General features: G+C 30.1%; 1 protein-coding gene across 1 annotated transcript; it reads right to left on the bottom strand.

Annotated features, from left to right (window-relative positions):
* Nucleotides 1-9,953: 9,953 nt before the first annotated feature.
* LOC113401273 (chaoptin-like) lies at nucleotides 9,954-15,405 on the bottom strand. The gene is made up of 5 exons (XM_026641110.2): nucleotides 15,147-15,405; nucleotides 14,497-14,718; nucleotides 11,287-14,421; nucleotides 10,944-11,200; nucleotides 9,954-10,783 (listed from the first exon to the last, which is right to left on the bottom strand). The coding sequence occupies exons 2-5, from the start codon at nucleotides 14,657-14,659 to the stop codon at nucleotides 10,217-10,219; spliced, it is 4,122 nt and encodes a 1,373-aa protein (XP_026496895.2). The 5' UTR covers nucleotides 14,660-14,718; nucleotides 15,147-15,405; the 3' UTR covers nucleotides 9,954-10,216.
* Nucleotides 15,406-21,507: the final 6,102 nt, after the last annotated feature.

The following is a 21,507-nucleotide window of genomic DNA, read 5'->3' as shown; positions in this document are numbered from 1 at the left end:
TTTTGCGATATGGGAACTCGAACGCGAAGATATGTTATCTGCTAACATTCGAATTTCTTTCTCTTCATTGGCCTCTGTAATAACATGTATGTGAATTTCAAAAGCATGACTGTAGTTTTGTTCGCTTTTGAGCTTCGTATTATATAGCCTATAACAACATATTTGTAGTTATTTACATCAAGTTTCACAAATAGTTACCTACCTACTTGATACCTATTTCAAGTATATACAAATATCCAAGTCCAGTATTCAAACAACAATAACAAATTCTATAAGACAGATATACGACATTAGGAATTTTCAAAATTATTTGTTAAATGATAGAATCAAAAATCCGATAACAACAATATTAAATAAGGATGTTAAAATAACATAGTATCCACTTACCAGGTCATAATATGATTGTTGGAATCATGCAGGTGTTAAATACACATATTAATATTCATCCTTTATACTGCGTCGAAATACGTACACACAATGTTGATTCAGTCCACATTATCTGCGTACTACGAAGATATATTGGACTATTAGGTATAGACCTATTGGGTTTGACAGGTATATTATGTAACATCTAAGTGTTTTGGATTAGAGCGAAGGTGTCCTAATGACGTAATTAGATGTCCTATAAACATACAAAAGTAATAGCAAGATTGAAAATATTGAACTAGAGTAAGTAATTTTGATTCTAAAGAACATTTCAAGGGTATCATTACAGTCGCGAGCAACATCACTTATTAAGTTTCACGGTTAGCAACGCATTGGAAATTGTATTGACATTTCCAATGCACTGCTAGTTTTGTCAATGACTAGGTAAGGGTGGGGATTTCCCGGCAACGCTTATAATTAACTACATCATGACAATGTCAGGTATATTCTTTTCTTCTATAATATCCGATTTTGAAAAAAGAATATGAATTTTGTATTAAGATATGAATTATAATATCATTAATTTTATGAAAATAATTATCACAAAAACATCGTTATTCAGAACATGATATATTATCTGATGGTTCTAATTAAAACTATTACAGAAAGATGAACTTTATATGCTGGTTTTATATTTAAATAATATGTACATTAGAAAACGGTATATAACATTAACCTTTTGCCTTGACTATTTGAGTTTTTACTGCTTATTAATACATAGCGTTGGTAGAGGCTCGTCGGGTGAGTACCACCCGCTCATTAGTTATTCCATTCAAATATCAATACTTTGTATTGCTATGTTCCGGGTGAAACGAGGAGAGTGAGTTAAAGAAATTATTTTATTTTTGAAAGAAAGATACATTTACTACTATTACTATTACTTGCTACCAAAAACTTCTCCCTTAGACAAGGGGCTATGCGCTATCGGCTACAGTGAGCACATTCTCCCTTTCTAAAGTAAAAAGGTTAGGTATGAGGTAAAAGTGATCTCATGCATCAGTTTATCTATCTAGATGTCTGCTTATTTATTATTTTGAGCAAGCTTTTATTTTAATTATTTGTTACAAAAAATACATGTATAGCAGCTTCACTCAGTTTTATTTAACACTTAAGCGTCTTAAATATTTGATTTACCTGAGAATTATTAACGTTAAGTACTTAAATATATACAAATATGAATTAAAAATAGTTATTGTATAAATCTCGACTGCGTGGAATGGTGGTAAGAATGCTAGTAATATTTCCCCGTTGAATCGCCTTTTCGATCCTCTGGGCAAATAACGAACCAGCTCTCCTGCACCAGTTCTACTTTTAATAAACCTTTTTTCACTACTACTACAAATATTTTTAATATATATACTTGCATTTATTTCATAAAATACTACCAGTAAAAGTCAATTCAAATTATTTCCTCAACTAAGTCCATAACAAAATATTATGCAAAGCTTTAGTACATTAAAATAAACAAAAATAATCTAATATTACAGGTATTCAGCCACAATTATACGAATACAAGCATTCAGCTCTTTTTTATGAACTAGTGAATGTTTTTGTATCGTTCGGTGGTTTTTATAAAAGAAGTAAAAAATATCTTACTTACCCTTAAACTAAATAATTCAATAATTTATTGTATTGAAAGTATGTAATATATAAATATTACGTTGTAATAAAATGTATTTTTCTTACGGTTCTGAGTTAATATTTAATCTTTAAAAAGAATACTATTCAATTCCTCTATATTATGATCCTCTATATTAATCCTCTATATTATACAAAAAACTTCTTGACAGAAAATCTTTATAAAACACTAGACCTACGAAGCTGTCTAGATATCTTCTTCCAGTTACTAAAGTGATGTGTTTTATATTTAGTACCTAAAAATGACTGTAAAAATAACAAAAAAATTCAACACAGAGAAACAATAGATTTGTTCTTGAATATATAGATAGATAGAACACATATTACATTGAAGGCAAGTTATTTTCCGATTGTTGCTGCCGGGTAAACTTTAAATGCTGGAGCTTGGCTTGTGCCCAATTTTTTATGGCCCATGTCCTTCGCAAAGCGTTCAGCTATGTATTGTATCAGAACACAATGCGACAATAATTTACGAGACTCAAGGATTTAGGCAAGCGTTTTCTGTGCTTATGAATAATTGAAAAATCAATTTCACTGAATTGTTTCAGCATAATTTTATAGGAACAAGTTTAAAGTATAAACTGTTTTGGACTTTTAAATGAATTGCTTTCATTTATAGCATATTCGTTCCATGGATGGATTTTAAATTTAATAACTCTATAACGAATAATTAACAATTTTGATGTTGTCCAAATACAATCACGATAGAAAACAAACTAATTCGTTTCTAGTATCATCGCTTTAAGCCATTTAGGCGTGTGTTTGAATTTTTGTTCTGGACTTGTAACTTTGGATATATTTATGTGATGTTTTGCTTATGAACAAATATTTTAAGCTAATAGTACACTTTTTTTAAAGAGTTACAACATTCATTTATATTAAAGTCTTAATGATATACAGATAAAAATTATACATAGTTATTGTACATATCACGATCGCGTGTAATGGTGGCAGGCATGCTTGCAGTATTTCCAAGTTTAATCGCAATTTCGATTCTCTTGGCAAAAAATTAACCGGCCCTCTTTTCACGAGTGGAGGTAATATGGCGAGGTTTTAATTTTAAAAAAGTTTTTGCACTATTACTCCAAGGTCGACCTTCTCGTTTCAATAGCAAATTGGACAAATCATAATTTGGAATAAAATACGAAAATTTCATTGTTTGCTCATTTCAGATTTTTCTGCAGCGGTATGGGCTCTTAACATTGTTTACCTGATAGGAAATGGGGTCAATGTGTCAACGCATGTTACGTCCCACACTAGAGCCCGTTCCCAGGAAACCAGTGTTAGTCCATCAGGTCTCATACCATCATCACGACTACTTTCTGTTGCATCATTAAGAGGAGCGTGGAGAATAAGCCGATCTCTATAATTAATTTTAAAATAAACGTAAATGTCAAACGAAATTATTCTCATACATTCTAACAACAAAATTGATTAAAGTAATCTACATAATATTTCTTCATCAAGGATAATACTCTTAATACTTTAGCATATCACGTATATTAATTCACTCGCTATGTTTTTGCACAATTTTGCTGCGCAAACACAATTCAACAAGTACTGTCTTCTCACACTTAATAAGCTAATTTCTCCGAGCGTCTAGTTGTACACGAAACGTTTGAAGGTAACGCGTTACGCTGCAGACGTAGCAATTAGTCGTCGGCGTCAGTTGGTAAATATTAACACTGGTAATTGTATCCTGAACGTCAGCTCCCTCGATGTTCGTTACAGTGCCCACTTGCAACCTGAATACAAATGAATCTATTAGCAAAAAGAGTCGAGATAGTGGATCGGCGTCGATATCACGTCTGTGCTCTCATGTGTGTAGGAGTTCTATTATTATTTGAACAAATATCAAATCAAATATTGGAATACTTATAATAATAATTATCAATTGGAATTTAGAGCTTATGGTTATATGAATGTAAATTACTTTTATTTAGATTACATTCGTTTGTTTTGGTTGTCTTATGTACATTGTTATTGCAGTAAATCGTTTCGGCGTGAGATTATGTCGCATTCAATCATATTTGTTTTCCGTCTCTTTACTTGTAGAATTGGTATAAGAAAACTGTGGGTTCATTATGTAATACAATTTACCGCACGGAAACGTTGATAGCTATTCGGACCGACCGACGACCCATACACAATTTAGCTCATAGTGAATTATTTTGAAGGCATAATTTATTTGTGGAAGCGACCCCCACAACTCAAAGGTTTTACTGGCTGTGATAAAAAGATACTATACAGCTTTTATCCAATTACTTTGTTAAAAAACCTTATTTCAAAATATTGTTCTACATCCGTTTTTTTCCGTCTGTTGAACTAGCTAGGTGGTATATGCTATCTTAGTAATGCAATATGTGTGATTTTCTTCCAAAATGTACGTAGGTTTCCTTGGATTATTTATCAAGCGATGTTGGATCAACAATTTACAATAGTGACGTAGCCACTCGATAGTTTGTTATAATTTTGAAGTCACCTTTTTTAACACACTTAAATTACGAAACCACGGCTTCGCCTTCATATATCAGCCCGCAACAAAAATCTGGGATTTTTCACCTATTTTCTGTGATGATGAGAGGATTGAAGTCATAACGCATAATGGATGGCCCGCCTGTGCAGGCAACGCTTACGGCGGGAGGAGAAGGTGCCCATAGCGCGACGCTTCCTCCTCGATTTTTTTCAGCGGAGCGGGTCAGCAAAGGCACTTTCCTTCATAATTTCAACTTGTACAAAGTAGTATCAATGTAGTTTTTTTTTTTTCTTTAACTATTTTCCGAAAGTTTTTTTTTATAATAGGTTCTGTTAAAGTCGAGCGGTATAATTATTACCGCTGACTTTTTCAGTTGTTAAATAACCAAAAAGATAGCTACTGTTCTGGGACTTATTTATAAAAGGTCAGAAATAATATAACCTATCGCTGGAGATGTCAAAATCTATAAACCTCAAGTACGATTATGTTTTATCTATTACTGTTTGCTAATATTTGTCAAAGGGTCCACAAAACGACTGAAAAAAGGATAGGAAGTGTATTCTTTTGTTTCCCTAATATCTTATCGATATATTAATTACAGCTACTTAATAATTATGGGACTATATACGTGTCAAGGTCGTTATGAATAATAAACCTACAACTAACGTATTTCAACTACCATATTTGGACTCAAGTAAGACAAACTCGACTGAATCAAAGTACTAGATGATGGAGAAAAAGATAGCAGTGAACTGAAATGTAGTGGCCAAAGGAACTCGAACCACAGTATAAATAAACTTGTGTAGATAGTGGAGATGAGTGCGGTGGGTGCTTGAGAACTGTATCACGATTCACATTGCTGAGTCCGCCGTTAAATAATGTAAGAAAATTATGTCACTATTGTAACATTTAGTTTATTCGTTTACATATATAAAATTTAACATAGATGCGTTGCCTTTTTGTAAACTGAGTTTTATACTTTTTTTTATTGTATGTGTGCATTAAATTTCTGTTATTTTATTACATTTAAATATTGTTTCACATATGATACTTAATAATTGATTATACTTACAAGTCTATATATATATATATATATTCAATTCATGTTTTAGTATGTATTTTGTACGAATATTCAATTATATTTTTAACTTTTAAAAAAATCCTCAGACGTAGGTATAATAACTCTGTTTAATGTTACGTTGTCATGAATTATTTTAACTGCCCTAAGCCACGAAAATGATGAATCGTGTTCAACCTTCGTTGCCTGACGAAACTCGAGACCTTTGTGAACAGTAAAAATAACAAAAATAATTGACTATTTACCTATTGATACAACACACCGAAACGTTTTTCGTTTCGGGCGTTAGATTGGTTACTTTTATATCAAACGTAATATCTGTGCAGCCACTCACGACCAATGTGCGACTTAGATTGTGTGTATTCTACACTATATTTGGATGTGATTATTATTTTTGGAGTCACAATGTCAATACATATTAGAAGTTGTAAATAACAGCCTGTAAATATTCTACTATATTAATATATACGTACAAGCAAGCTGTTCCAATACGAGTTGGTAGAAAGACGTGAAGCAGACTAATACAAAACATGCAACCGACATGTTTCATACATGTTCTAACGATGTTTTCCTTCACGAAGACGAGAGAATTATAAACACAAACAATCACACAAAATTCAGCGTGCTTTGAACCAGCAACCTTACCAAACTTAAACTACACCTTTAAAAAGTTTTCAAAAACGTGCCCGATGGTATATGTCTATCTCTTAGGCCACAATAACCATTTTTTATACTTTACTTTTCATGAGAAATAATAGCTTATTTTCGAAGCGATTTTAAGCAATACAGCATTAATCCTTATCCAATTAAGTGCCTTTAAATAGATTGTGTATTACATATACATCGATATGGCCCCTTACAGCATATAATTTAAATGAATATTGTCGAAGATATTACAGATTTAAAATGCACGGACATAGCGGTTTGTGTTGTCTAATGACAAAAAGTTATAATTTTGTATATTTAGTGGTATATTTAGTATCTTGCACCCGTGCGAAGTCGGGGCGAGTCGCTAGTGTTTTATATAAAATGACTTATAATAAATATTTATAATTTGCTTTCAATACCTATTGCCATTGATATATTTTCTGAATTCATGTAGGTATAATATTTCTAATATATTAAAAACCAGTCGTTCCATTTTATTAATAAAAATGTTATACGTAATTTGCGAGTACAAAATATTACACCTTTGCGTTTAAATACCTTCTTTGTAGACATTTTTGAAGTAAGGTAAAGTCGAGTAAGATCTTAAAATAGGTTAAGTGTCACTTTTTTAAGCCACGAGATACGTCTGATCCGTTTCAAGAGGATATGTGGGAGGAATTTTTGTGTGTTCTGCCTATATGGATATTTTTTTTACCTTTTACAAGAAGTAATATGTCGTACCACGTTTTCAAATTTTAATGCGTATAATAATTGTATAAAAGGGAACGTCTTTTGTCAATTGGTTCATCGCATAGTAAATAAAAAATAAAGTTGCTTTTTTTTTAAATTATACGTTTGTCACTTGAAAAAACCATTGCAAGTTATTTATGTAGAAAATTCACTTTGATATGTTTGTAGACCCCAAATATCCTGAAAGCATCATTATTTTATATTGTTTTTGTTATCAAATTAAAAATATAGATAAAAAGAAATACCATAACGTAAAGCCTGGTAGATGTTTAACATCGAAATAGATAGATAATTAAATTATTTATAATTAAAGAAAATAAATAAATATTCAGTAAAATACATAAAGATACAGAATTTTATTAAATAATTTAATATTTTCTTTTATTATTATAATAAAAATTTACAAAGTATATGGTGTACGCACACGAGGAAGTAGAGAGCGGTGGCGCAGAGGGGCAGAGCGCCATGCCGTCTGCCGTAACCGCATACGAGTCAGTCTTGTCTCCACGGCGCCCTAATACCGTGCAGTTAAACCGGAGTAATGCCTTAACTTATGTAAAAATAATAAATGGAATAAATTAAGAGCATTAAATTAGTAACTGTGGTATGTTCCATCGTATCATGGCCTATACAGACCTGTCATCAGTTCATTGTCATAAATTGTCTTTCTTAATAAGCTACTTTGTAAAGAAAAATACTAAATATGAAATAGTAGCTAAAGAAGATTTATTATTATGCCTTTGCCCATGTCACCGAGGCTTAAACCAAACAGGGTTAATAAAGCCTCAAATAAAACTTATCAAAGGAAGGATTTAAAGTTAAGATACTCATAAATATTGAACACAAAATGAAAAATATATCATATACTTAATTGATGTGATTATTGAAATTTTATTTTGAAGCTTTTAGCATTAATAATATATAATTATAATAATATATTTTTTTTTATTAATTTTTTACTTCACTAGTTCTTAGTTTGAACTGTAAAAAGCAATGATGTTAAACCATTATATTGTTTACATAGTTGATACTTTTAGTTTATGATATAAAATCCTATATATAAATATTATTTATCTTTAATATTGTCAGCATTTCTTGTAATATGGCTAGTTAATTAGTTATCATGGATATAATAATCTTGCAATATTCATAGGATATTGGGATAATATTGAATATACCGAATAATCTTTCTCTTACCAGATACTTCCATTATCGGCTTAGTGTCATGTTCATAATCCAAGGCGTCAATAGTAAATGCGTTCATTAGCTCATTTCCCAGGGTGTAAGCCTTTAAGTGTCAATTAGGATAAGTGTCTAACACCTACACGACCTTCATTTAGATCATGTTATATTCAATGTATTGGTAATATAAATGTATTCAATAATACATAATATAATCAAAAACATATTATAATAACTCTTTATACTATACAATATACATGCTAAAGGCAGGTTGCGGGCTTCGCTTTGTGATAAAGGGCAATGCCCCTTTGTGGTAACGCTAATAAAATAAATTGAGCCCGCATATTATTTATTACTAAAATTTAGTTTTTTTTTTTACATATTTAATACTAACTTCTCCGGAGCTACGTTTCATATTTTAATTTTATTATATTTCACATTCATACGATTAATTATTTACATGAATAATCATTATTATTGATTATGTATTTTAATAAAGTTGCCATGTGAAAAACGTTTGATTGAACGATCATTTACAATTAGAACAGAGTAATCACCATTTAAATCAATATATTAAAAATAATAAAAATATGTAAAATTAATGAATATTTAAAAGAATCTATGCAAAACTTGACACGGTAACAATCAAATGTGTGGAATCAAAATGTTGACGTACCTTTTAATAAAATTGTCTTCGTAGCTTTTTATGACCTTATAAGGCTTTCGTATAGTATTTTCATTTTTATCAAAGTGAACATATATTCAGTGCCTCTACAGTGACAGTTGACAAAAATGCGCGTACGCTCATTGGACAGGATGCTAATTAAATATTCTATACTTTCTCCGTTCATGGTTTACACCCAGACCAGTATCTCGGATTTTTAGGAATTTGTATAAATATTTGCCAATAAAAAAAATTTTTAGCTGTGTTGTCAGCTGTTTTTTTTTAATCTAGATATATGCATATTCGTGCATTCGATATACGGGAAATAAAACGTATAGATGCCGCTGTTATAATAGTCGATAATGCAATAAGGTACTCCCTGAGTGTTATTCCATCGATTGAATCCAATATAATGGCTTGATCTTTCTTGGGGCAACATGTTAACGAGGTCACATTCGCATAACTTGTGTTGGTCGGTGCCGGTAGTAACTGTGTAGATGGTTGAGACATTTGGGAGTTTTGGGACGTTGGGGTAGAATTCATAATAATATAACGGGTCTCCTGATGCCAGGAGTTACCCTGTTTTTATTACTTCGATTGTTTAGTTTTTATAATTACTTAACGCGTAAATAAAAACACGACGTGTCAAGCGGAGTGAGCCACGCGCGTCCACTATAACAACTCGCGCCGTACTGTGTCGTATTTTTTTAATATCAATAAATCGATGAATTAACGATTTTTTATTCAATTTTAATCACCGTTCCTTGCATAATTTCATGCTGTAAAGTTCTTAATCCTTCTTGAAATATAAGTAGATCGATTGATAGTCACCAAGTCCCCACGAACACTCACTTATTTGCCACGTCGGCTTGTTATAAGTTGATTCAAGCTAACGTGATTTCATTATTTATTTTATTTAAGTCACACACGCACTGACTTCTGATACGAAAAAAATACAAGTAAAATTTTCAATATTATATGACGTTCATTCGAAATGTTAGTTTCGTTAATTTATTGTAATATTTTATTTAAATTTGCTATTTTATTATTAATAAATATTCAATTATGAAGCAAGTAAAAGAAACAATAGATATGTGGTAACAATTTAATAAATATTTTCATCTACTACCTACCAAATTTCTAATAATATCTACAATTATAATCATTAACTTTTCTATCTATACATTCTATTATTTTTCTATAAAATACAACTAAGCTTTTCTAATAACTATTGCTCCAAAAGTAATCATTTTACAGCATCTATTGTCATAATGTTAAAAATTTTATCTATCAATATATAACTAAACGATAATAATTGCGAGTCAAAATTTAATATTCAACACTATTCTCAAATTTACTTTATTTTTTCGAAAGATATATTGCGATTTTTTGTCATTCCTAATAAGATATTATCCGTAGAGGCTGTCGTTGAATGCTGTAAAATATCTTCTTTACTCTGCAGAGAATGATAGTCATTCATTTCTGACCAAGCTGGATCGGATTTGGCTATACGTTTTCTTTCTTTAAATTTAGTGTATAATAAAACAGTGACCATGACAAAAAATACTACAAAACCTAAACAACAACCTACAATTAAACCAGTGCGTCTATTTAAAATAGAAGACATTTTGAATCCCTTATTTGTTTTAATTTTAGCTAAAGGTTTTCTGTTCGTATCAAAAGAACCACATTCACTAGCTGGTGATTGCGCGATTATAGAAGCCGCGATGTTGCGTCTCATTTTCGACGTAATGTTGATTAATCCGTGATCTGTTTCATTAATCACTGATATATTCTCTTCATCGATATTTATCATCGTATTTTCATACACGGTTAAGACGCATACAATGTAATTCATATTTGGTAGAAGATTAGTTATAAGGAACGAACTTGAATTTTTATCAACATCTTTCAGTTTTACCTGTAACAATATGGATGGGTAAGTTTTTAAGTAACAATGGATTTTAAATAAAATTGAATGATTGCTCTATTAGGCATGATTCAGGACTTTGTAGCTGATGTGTATTTGAATTTACCATTTGAACAAGGGATTAATGATTGAATGTCGATATTATACTCACATCAGAGTCTAGGTTTTCATTGTAATACAAAATTTTAAGAGCCTTTATCGCTGTACGATTTCTTATTAGCCATGTTAATAAAATAGAATTATCATTATGTTTGTCAATGGACAATTGAACGATCAAAGGAAAATCGCATTTTTCTTTCGGATAATCTTCGTTAAAACAAATCACTTCGTATGACTTAAATATTTTTGGGTGATCTTGTATCCAAGTCCAGGTATTATTCTTTTGACATCGACATATAATTATATTATCTGAAATAGACGCGATTTTAATAACCTTAACTATTTTTCGATAAAATATAAAACATAATTCTTGATTATTAGCTTTAATTATGTACCTTTTATTAATATATCTTGAATGTGAGTTTCTATTGACGTAAGAAGGTCCAATGGTATAGTTTGAAGTTTATTGTGTTCCAGATCAATTTGAATTATTTTATTTAAATTATTAAATGCTGTAGCTGATAAATACTTTAAATTATTGAAAGATAGATTTAGGACCGTTAATTCTTTTAAATTAATTAAATGTTCATTTATTATATTTTGTAATTTATTATACGAAAGATCTAAAAGTTTCAGATTACTTAAATCTTCATCGAAAGATTCCATCGATTCTATATTGTTATTAGAAAGACACAATGAATTTAGTTTAATTAGACCACGAAAGTTGCTTGTTTTTAAATGAGTAATTCTGTTGAAACTTAAATCTAAACTCTCAAGAAAAATTAATTTAGAGAATGGGCTTATCGATAAACGTCGAATCTTATTAAATTGCAAATAAAGATGTTGTAAATTTGTAAATAATTCAAACGTGATATCTTCAATATTTGTAAGATTTGTTAAGCTAATGTGTAGTTCATATAAACTGTCTATAAGGGTACTATTGTCTACTTTTCTTGTTGATGTCCAACTTACTGCTGGATTTCTACTTAGATCTATATTGATCAATGATACCCCTACCTTTTTATAAGAAAGTAAAAAATCGAAGTGCATTATGTTATTGTGTGAGATATTAATGTTTTGAATATTTGGAAAATTATCAAATATAAATTCAGGTAAATTGTCTAGTCTGTTGAAACTAATGTCAAATTGTATTAATTCATTTAGTATAATTTTTTTACTACACGAAATTGTCTGTATTTCATTCTTACGTAATATTAAAGACTTTAATTTGGTGAGTTTCTCTAAACCACTTATTTCAATTTTAGGTATTAAGTTATCGGCTATATCAAGTGTCTCTATTAAAGTGAAGTTATCCAACATACTGTATGGTATATAATCTAAAAAATTGTTACTAATATTTAATTCAGTAATAGAGTTAAATGTACTAAATAACTTGTCCGGTATATCACTGATAATATTTTGTGCAATGTTTATTTTAAAGAGATTATTGTTATTAATGAAACTACCTTCTATAATTTTCTCTATATTACAGTGTTCCAGTAAAAGGATTTCTAAAAGTGGAAGATTTAAAAATGTTTCTACAGGTAAATGATCGAGAATGTTATATGATAGTGATAAATACTTTAAACCCGGGATGTTAAGACACATTAAATCACTAGATTTTAGAGAATTGTTCCGAAGGGAAAGATATTTTAAATTGTTTAAGCCTTGAAAAGTACCATTTTCTATTAGTTCTATTTCTGAATTATCTAATAAAAGAGAACTTAGGGGCAATCCCTGCTGAAAAAGGTTTTTATTAAGTATTTTTAAGGGATTAAAAGATAAATTTATGCTTCTTAGTTTCTTCAAAGTATTAAAAGCCATATCAAAAATAAAAACTATTTTATTATTTGAAAGGTCTAAGTCTTCTAATTCGCTTAAACCAAAAAACGTATAAGATGTTATATTTTTAATTTTATTATGCTGCAAGTCTAAATATCGCGCTGAATTCAAACGTTGAAATGAAAAATCGTCGATTATTAAAAGTTCGTTATGACTCATTTCTAATCGTGTGAGGTACGTAAGATTACTGAACGTTGCTTTTGATAAAAATTTTAAGTGATTATTTTTTAAGTTCAGTTGATGTAGCCTTCTTTGTGGTCCCAGTACTATATGACTTATAGAAGATAATTGGTTGAATTCGAGGAAAAGTAATGTTAATTGAGAATTTATTATGGGCAATATATTGTCGATATCTATTAGTTTATTATTATGTAATGCTATAAATTTAAGATTCGACATTTTCTCAAAAGTCCCAGACTCAATGGAAGTTATTTTATTATGGTTTAAATGAATTTCCTCTAAGTAAATTGAATTGTTAAAAATATTTTTTGCAATATGTTTGAGCTCGTTATTATTAATTCTAAGATCTTTCAGATTTATTAGAGAAACTAATGTGTTATTATTTAAATCACTAAATTTATTATTGTCTAATCTTAATTTTGTTAAATTCTTATTGTTTGACAAAATACTATGTGGCACTTGATTTAAATAGTTGAAATCTATCTGCAACTCTTCTAAATTTTCTAAATCACTAAAACTCTCACTATTTATTGTATGTATGCAATTTTTATCTAAGTGTATTATACTAATTTTACTAGAATTAAAAAAAGAATCTATTGGCACTTCAAGTATATTATTATGGCTTAAAAATACTCTACTAAGAGACGGCATATTGCAAAGTAGGCCATGAATATGATGCAAATGATTATGGCTTAAATCTATAAATTCAATTTTTTTATTGTTTTGAAAAAGATTTGTATGTAATACTTTGATTCTATTATGACTCAAATCTAATGATTTCAAATTAATAAGTGAATAAAATGCTCGATGATGAATGTTAGAAATAAAATTAAAATGAAATGATAACACTCGTAGGGACGGACTAAATTTAAGGCAGTCTTCAGAAATAAATTCAAAATTGTTGGAATCCAAATCTAAATATTCTAAGGACAAAAGATTAGAATTTTCTAAGTTTTCGATTGAATGTATTTCATTCCAAGCTAATTTTAACGTACGAAGATGTTTTAAATTGGCCAAAGAAATGATTGGGAATGACGTAAGATTATTTTCACTAAGATCTATTTCAGAAAGTGTCGACTCTAAAGTTATAAATGCAGTATCAGATACGCGCCGAATTATATTTCCTTTAATATTTAATTTTACTAATGGTAGTCCATAAAAACTATAGCTTTGAATTTCTTCAATATTGTTTGAAACTAAATCAAGAGACATTAGTTTTAGCATGCCGGAGAGTGCTTTTTGTGGTATGAATTTAATTTTGCTGGATACAATGCTTAATGTTTCAAGGCACTTTCTCAGTGGCATAAATGTTTCATCGTCCATGTCTCTTATATTAGTTCGCGATATGTGTATATGTTTGATACAAGCGCCTTGCGGTATAAAATGTGGTCCCAAAGCTTCTTCGCTGCCGTCGAGATCGTAAATAGAAAAAGAATATACATTTGTTACTCTTTTGAGAGCATTTTTAATATTCTTTATGACTGTATCTTGACAATCAAGATAAGTAGCTGTAAAGCAAATTCATATATTATCTGTTAAATACAAATCTATCTGTATTAAGTAAATTAAAAATATATTCTTACCATCTTCAAATGTATAACATGAACATTTATTATTCCTTATCAACTCGGTGCACTCCAGGGTATTTTGAGCTCGGTAAATCGGAAGCAAAAAAAGCAACAACGAAATAAATTGGATAATGCCATTTTCATTACTTTTTGCCGCACAACCAAAAATTCTTTTCATAGTTACATTATTATTGCGATGTTTATTTTCATATCGTCGTCTTCCTCATTGCTTAAAATCTGCAATATAAAAAATAAATATAACTACTTGTATGTATGCGACATAATATAAAAACCACATAGAATATTTAAGATATACATATTATATGTTACTTATTTTTCACAATAGCTTTATATATTACTAGGTATTTAATATTAAATATATATATAGACACATAACACATTATAAAATAACGCATATAATATTATAATGTAAATTTACAATATACCTGATAAATTCAAGCTCTTTATTTTATATAAAATTATGACGTAGTTAGCTATCATTAAAGAAATGCTTAAGATTTTATTCAATCTCTGTAAGCCCCTGATGAAATATCAAAGTTAAATTATATCAAAACATTTTTTCAAACAGTCGCGTCGATAGACGATCGTTTATTACAAGTCTATATTTATCTTCACTTTATATTTACTTGGGAATAAATGCTTACCTACAAATCCTTCGTGGTTTTGCGCTCCAATTTTAATTAAAAACAAAGTTATCCTTTAGTAGTTAGGGTTCATTTTCCTAACGCAACTTCAAAAGGATCCGACTGCGCCTGTCCTTGAATGTTCACCACACGTAACAAGCTCAATTTCAATAGCGGTTAAGTTTTTATCAGTTACAGAGTGGCTGGATGTTTTATCGCGCAACACAGAACGCCTGAGGTCATTAGAAAGCTCGACAGAAGACTGCCGCGGCGGCGCGCGCTGTGTAGGTCAACGCTGTTGTTGCGGCACCCCCGACCCACTATTATTATACTTTTATGACGAATCGGATTTTGGCCGTATACCTATTTTCGTACAAATATATAAGATTCATCTTGCGGATGTAGCACCTTTGTACTAGCCCAGCTTAATAGCCTATAAAATGTAACGTTATTTCGAAAATAGGGTTACGGTGTAGCAGTGCAGTGCTACGTATAGATACATACGTAGATAACGTGGATGTCATACTCGTATATCATATTACTTCTTATAATGTAATCTGGTTTAATTGTTTTAAAAACAGAGTTTTCGATTTTTGGCAAACGGCACTTTAATATTTCTTATAAATTTTTATTATAAATCAAATTAAATAAATTTTCATATGAAATATCAAGATAGTAAAATTAAATATATATAAATAAACATTTCATATGTAGTCGACTATTTTTAAATTATATTTACCGATCTGAAAAGTCTATTTTAAGCACGTAAAGCCGCGAATAAAGACACGTTCCGTTTTATTATAGCTTAGTAAATATATTAATCAAACAATATTTTATTTTTGTAATAGAGCTTGGATATGCTTAAGCATTAAAAATTCTTTCTGTTAGCTGAAGTGACGCAACGAGCTGGAACGCCAACTAAGTGGCACTTGTCGGTACGATTTCGATCCAAATGACGTTAGTCTACATTTAACAATTCATACGACGCGAAAACATTACGTAACTTGAGGATATTTACAGATGTATTTATTTGTTTGATAACTAATACTATATGGTTTGAGGGTCACTAGCAAATTTTTAAACAAATTAAATATAAAAAAAAAAAAAAATTATCGTGACATATTTTATTTTTTAATATATTTAACAAATAATAATTACCCAACGAATAATTAACCACTAAAATTAAATTCAAATTTACCTTTTATTTTGGTTTTAACTTTCTGTAATTGAAACATGCAGAAAGTGCTTGGATCGTTATGACAGAGAAAAGAGAGCTTATACAGCATTCGTGTTTTCACAGTTTAAGTCTGACGCCGCATCCGTGCAAGCAGTAAATCCGGCCAGGCATTTCAGCCACGCTTTTAGACTACAAATCTAGGTCACAGAAACGCTAGCATTTCATTATCACCTGATAGATTTGACGCTCTTATGAATCTTGTTTCGTGAATGTGGAACTTGATTAAGTCTCGCACAAAAAAAACACGGTAATTAAAAATTATTAGCATTTCTGCATATTGTTTCACAACAACAAGTTCAACGGCCGGATTGTGATAGTTTAAGAAATGGATGATGATGATGGTCAACATCGCTAAACGGTTTTGAATCTTAGACGAGGTCGATTCTTATCCCCTAAAACCCCTGCGATGATCATACTCGACATATACTTATAACATACGCATCCACAGCCGCCCCGTGCCGTGCTCGTGGCTCCGGGTTTTTACTACTAACTTTCAGAATTAGAATGCTGTTCAAAATTTAGGGTTTAATTAAAGTAATGATTGTTACTTAAAGTTTCTATAATATACATATAACATCTTCAGAATACTAGCCCGAAAATCTTAAAGGAATTTTTAATTTACAAGCAAAATCTTCATCGTTGCGAACTTTTTCGTAGACAGTTTTACAGGAAAAGTTTTCGTGTAACTGTTAAAATATTCAAATATGCCTGGCTTATAAATCTTATCCTGATACTATAAACAAAAGTAATAGGAAAATGAAATATCAATCGGATTAGTAATTCTAGCCAAAAATATAAACAAACAAGAACAAAAAACCACAACTGTTTTATTTAATTTCAAAACTGACAAAGCAATTTCAATATTTTAACGAAGCAAAAATGTTTAACGTGGTTTTGAAAAACAAATTTGGTTGAATATATTATCATTGCGCCTAATCCATTAATACCTTATGGAGAAATACATTAAAAAAAAGAGCGCCCGATAGCCTGTCACAGAGTTTGGGTGCATCGGACATACAATTTACTGTGTTATAGGCTATTATCCGTTTTAGTTGGTTTTCTTTATTACTTATTTTTTTATTTAAAGTAATTAATGAATCGTTGATTGTTGTTTATTTGTTTAAAAATATAAAGTTATTTACGACTTCTTTCCACAAGGCACTTGATTTTGTTATCAAACAATACTTTATTGAAGCAGACTTTTATAAAAATGAATTTCCTAGCCTATCATTTCAAAATTTGAAGCTACTTTTCGTAATTATCGAATAGAAAAAGGCTAACAAATGTAATTACAACGTGCACGGGACTTTACATCTCAGTCCTCATGTTTGGTATAGTATTTAGGCTTGTTGAATTCATCTCGAGAAGTTGATAGAAAGGTTACTTCATAACAGGAACAGAAGAATGATCGTAGATTGACTATTAAACATGACGTATTCATTATGATTATTTGAAGCAATTATGTGTAAGGATAATAAAATCTAATAGAAAAATTAAAATCACCCAATAAAAACAATCGTTTAATATTGGAAAATAAATCTATTTTTGGTTAACTATTGGTCCTTGATCCGTCCGTTCCGGTCCGATGGCTGCTAATTTTGTATGTCCGTTTTGATTATTGAACTGTAGTGAATTGAAACTTTTATATATAGTGATTAATTCCATATATTGAATCGTTAACTACGTTAAAATAAGTCGCATTTAAATGATCAGTCTGCACAGACTTACAGTTGAAAATTTATACTGCAATTCCTTGGAAATGACCTACCTTTTCATAAGATAATTATTATAACCAGTGTATATAATAAATATATAACTTAAATTTTGATAATTTAGCAAAAGTGGGTGTGTTATTTAAATTGAATTTATATTATACAATATTTCTTTACTAACTGTCGACGGTCACGCCCTTTCCGACTTTCGGTATCCTTAGGCTTTGCACAGATATGATGGATCACTGCATCTTCTATGGAAATTTTCACGAGAAATGTTCTGAAGAATTTTTTGGATTAATCTCAGCCACTGAATTTCACCTTCAGACATCGGCATCTGAATTCCAAATTACATCCACACCACTTCGATTAAAATCAAAATCAAAATATACTTTATTCAAGTAGGCTTTTACAAGTACTTTTGAATCGTCATTTAACAAACTATTTTAAGAAAAGCTAACACCGGTTCGGAGTGTAGATCCACAAACCAGAATAGTGCGATTTTTCAGACATTTTCTGTCTCGTACGACCACTATGTAGAACCAGCTTTAGAAGAGCCTACTCATTTCTTATAGGCTGGCAAAGCACCTGCAAGCCAGTTTATACGTCCATGGGCGGTGGTAGTAACTTTCCATCAAGTGAGCGCCTGCTCATTTACCACTAATGCTTCAAAAAAATTAATATGTGTTTATCCTTGGGTTTGGATTTTTAAGCCATCATTCATTTAGTCTTGTATCATTGTCATTCCAAATATTTTAGGCATAAAAAACTGTCGAGCTAGTGACGTGAAAATTGCGTTACTAACTTAGGCCATTCATGCGCACAGATATTCAATTAAAGTTTTTAATGCAAAAAAACGTTTGCGTCACTCAAAAATAGATGCTAGGTCATTTTGTATACTAAGGTAATCATCATGGTAATGGAAATAGACCTTTTAACAATTTTATTCATCAATTTTTATAAATCCGTTCATGCGTAATAATTATTATCACATTAGTTACATTCTGCAAAAAAATTATCTTATTAAATTTGTCAAAAACTATGAGATATAACGATTGAAATCTAATAGTTTTTGTATAGATAATCGTTTAACGACAATCATGTCTTATAAAAACGCTGATGCAGTCTAAGATAGAGTGCCCTTGCCCGGAATGCAAATTCACTCTTGAACGCACCCAAGTTAATTTCCTTGAAGGACAGTGCTAAAACTTATACTACAGCTACTCATATACATAATCTATCAAACATCCTTCATACATACAAGATGTTTTTAGTGACGTGACAAAGTTATTCTTTGCGTTTTGAAATTGTATGCCATTTTTTAAACATTAAAGAAAATACTCTTTGCCGTTTGCCTCTTATTATGTAACCACATTCCTGTTACAGACTGGCACTATATATAGCATTTAGGTCAATGGGCTTTCTCTTGCAAAGTTTATTTGCATAACAATAAGTGCACTGAGATCTGCATCTTAGATCTTATACCGTTTCACTGTCGTTTATGGTTATTATTATATGCTTTTGATATGAATAAATATGTAGTCTGAATATTTTAAATTCGTAAATTTTTTAGTCAATAATAACCCTATAAATATTAACATAATTGAAAATATTTATTCAAAGTAGGAGTAAGTATCGTATAGTAAGTAAACAGTGGTTGAAAATAAAAACCATTTCAGACCTATAAATAGTACATTCCAATTGAAGGCGGAAATAGTTAAATAAATCAATATTGAATGACTAAACTAGTAGAAATACCTACATTTTGATATGTTTTTTCCGTTCAATATTAAGAGAACAAAAGAAAACATATATTCACCATGCAACATTATTTTGTTGCATAGGAAAGATCAGCAATTAATTTATTAATCCGTATAAGTACTTGTATAATGACGTACGTATTGTTTATTTGTCAAGGTCTAACTTAAACACAGCTTCTTGTAGGAAATTCTATATTAATGGAGCAAATATATATATATAAAGGGTTTGTTTTAATTTATTCTTTCTTAAATTGGAATAATCGATAGATAAAATAGGTGATAGAAATTTACGGGATTGTTTGTTCGAACTATTGATGTTAATCAAATAGCTTTTGTTTTGTTATAATTTCAAGGATTTTTCTTTTATTTTCAAGTACAAACCTTAATTGTTTTAAGTAACTGAAAGTAATAAAGATAGAATTTAATTGAGATGACCTACCTAAATTAGAATTTGTTTTTACTAGTACGAGAATTTTGAAATATTACAAATATAAAGTTTAACATCGAAATTTTCAATTTATTAACCCGACGTAACCCTATTATAGTTTGTTGATTGTTGAAGTTGACGAGAGTTCCACACGGGTGAACAAAAGTTGATATGTAAGCACTGTCACGGCCTCCGTATTAAGGCTGTACTACGTGGCATAAATTTCCCCGAAGGATTTGTGTATTAAGTGGGGTTTTATTTGTTATGATACGCGCTAAAGGCCTCCCCTTTCAGTCTTTGTCTATTTATACCAGAATAAATTTTCGGATAATCCTTTTCGATTCGTCATCGAATACGGGTAGATTAGATTACGAAAATCTATCTACTGTGAACGTGACAACGCATTTTATACGGGCATACATGCTCAATCTGTTTTGAATTTTAGACATGCAATTGTATAATTTAGTTTTCGATTATCCGCGTATTTTAATAAACTATACATCATGTAAATTCTTTTTATTGTTTACCTAACATTATACGAACGGGATTTATTAAAAACGATATGCTTTTTGTGATTCGAATTAATGTGCCACTTTGCTTTTTGCTTCTCCTGTTTATAAAAAATAGTTGAATTGCGTTTTAATTTTATCATTCAATATATTAGTAAATCGATGTTTTTTTAACTACAATGTAACGTATATATATAACCAAATAAAACATTTTATGCGCAATATTTTCACTATAAAGCGTTCAATTTTTTTTAAAACAAATTTTTAGTCGGACAGTGAAATCGGTTACCTGAAATATGAACCATACCTCACATACCCAATACGCCACCAACCTTGCGAGTTAAAATGTTAAATCGCTCGCTCGTCGGCTCACGCACCGTTCAAACCACAACACAATAGTATTGATGCTTGACGGTAGAATATCTGATGAGTGGGTGGTAACTACGCAAATGGACGTACTCAAAGCCCTATCAAAAAGTAGATACTAAATATTTGATTTTTATAATGTTATACAATAATAAGTGATTATATAATTTTATACAGTACAAGTTTTAACCTATATATGTTAAAACTTATAATTCTACCTTTTGTATGATTTGTGTCATTAGTTTATAGGTGTTTTTATTTAAATCAAGTTTATATAACAGGAGTTCTAAAATTATTATATTTTACTTGTATTAAGTATAAGCTTACGGTGCAACAATACTTTGTTTCTACGCGAAAGAAGGACAAACCAA

This window comes from Vanessa tameamea, chromosome 7, assembly GCF_037043105.1.
Source record: "Vanessa tameamea isolate UH-Manoa-2023 chromosome 7, ilVanTame1 primary haplotype, whole genome shotgun sequence".
In the NCBI taxonomy this organism is placed as follows: Eukaryota; Metazoa; Arthropoda; class Insecta; order Lepidoptera; family Nymphalidae; genus Vanessa; species Vanessa tameamea.
Note: the sequence above shows the minus strand (reverse complement) of the source record. Positions and strands in the feature narration are given on the sequence as shown.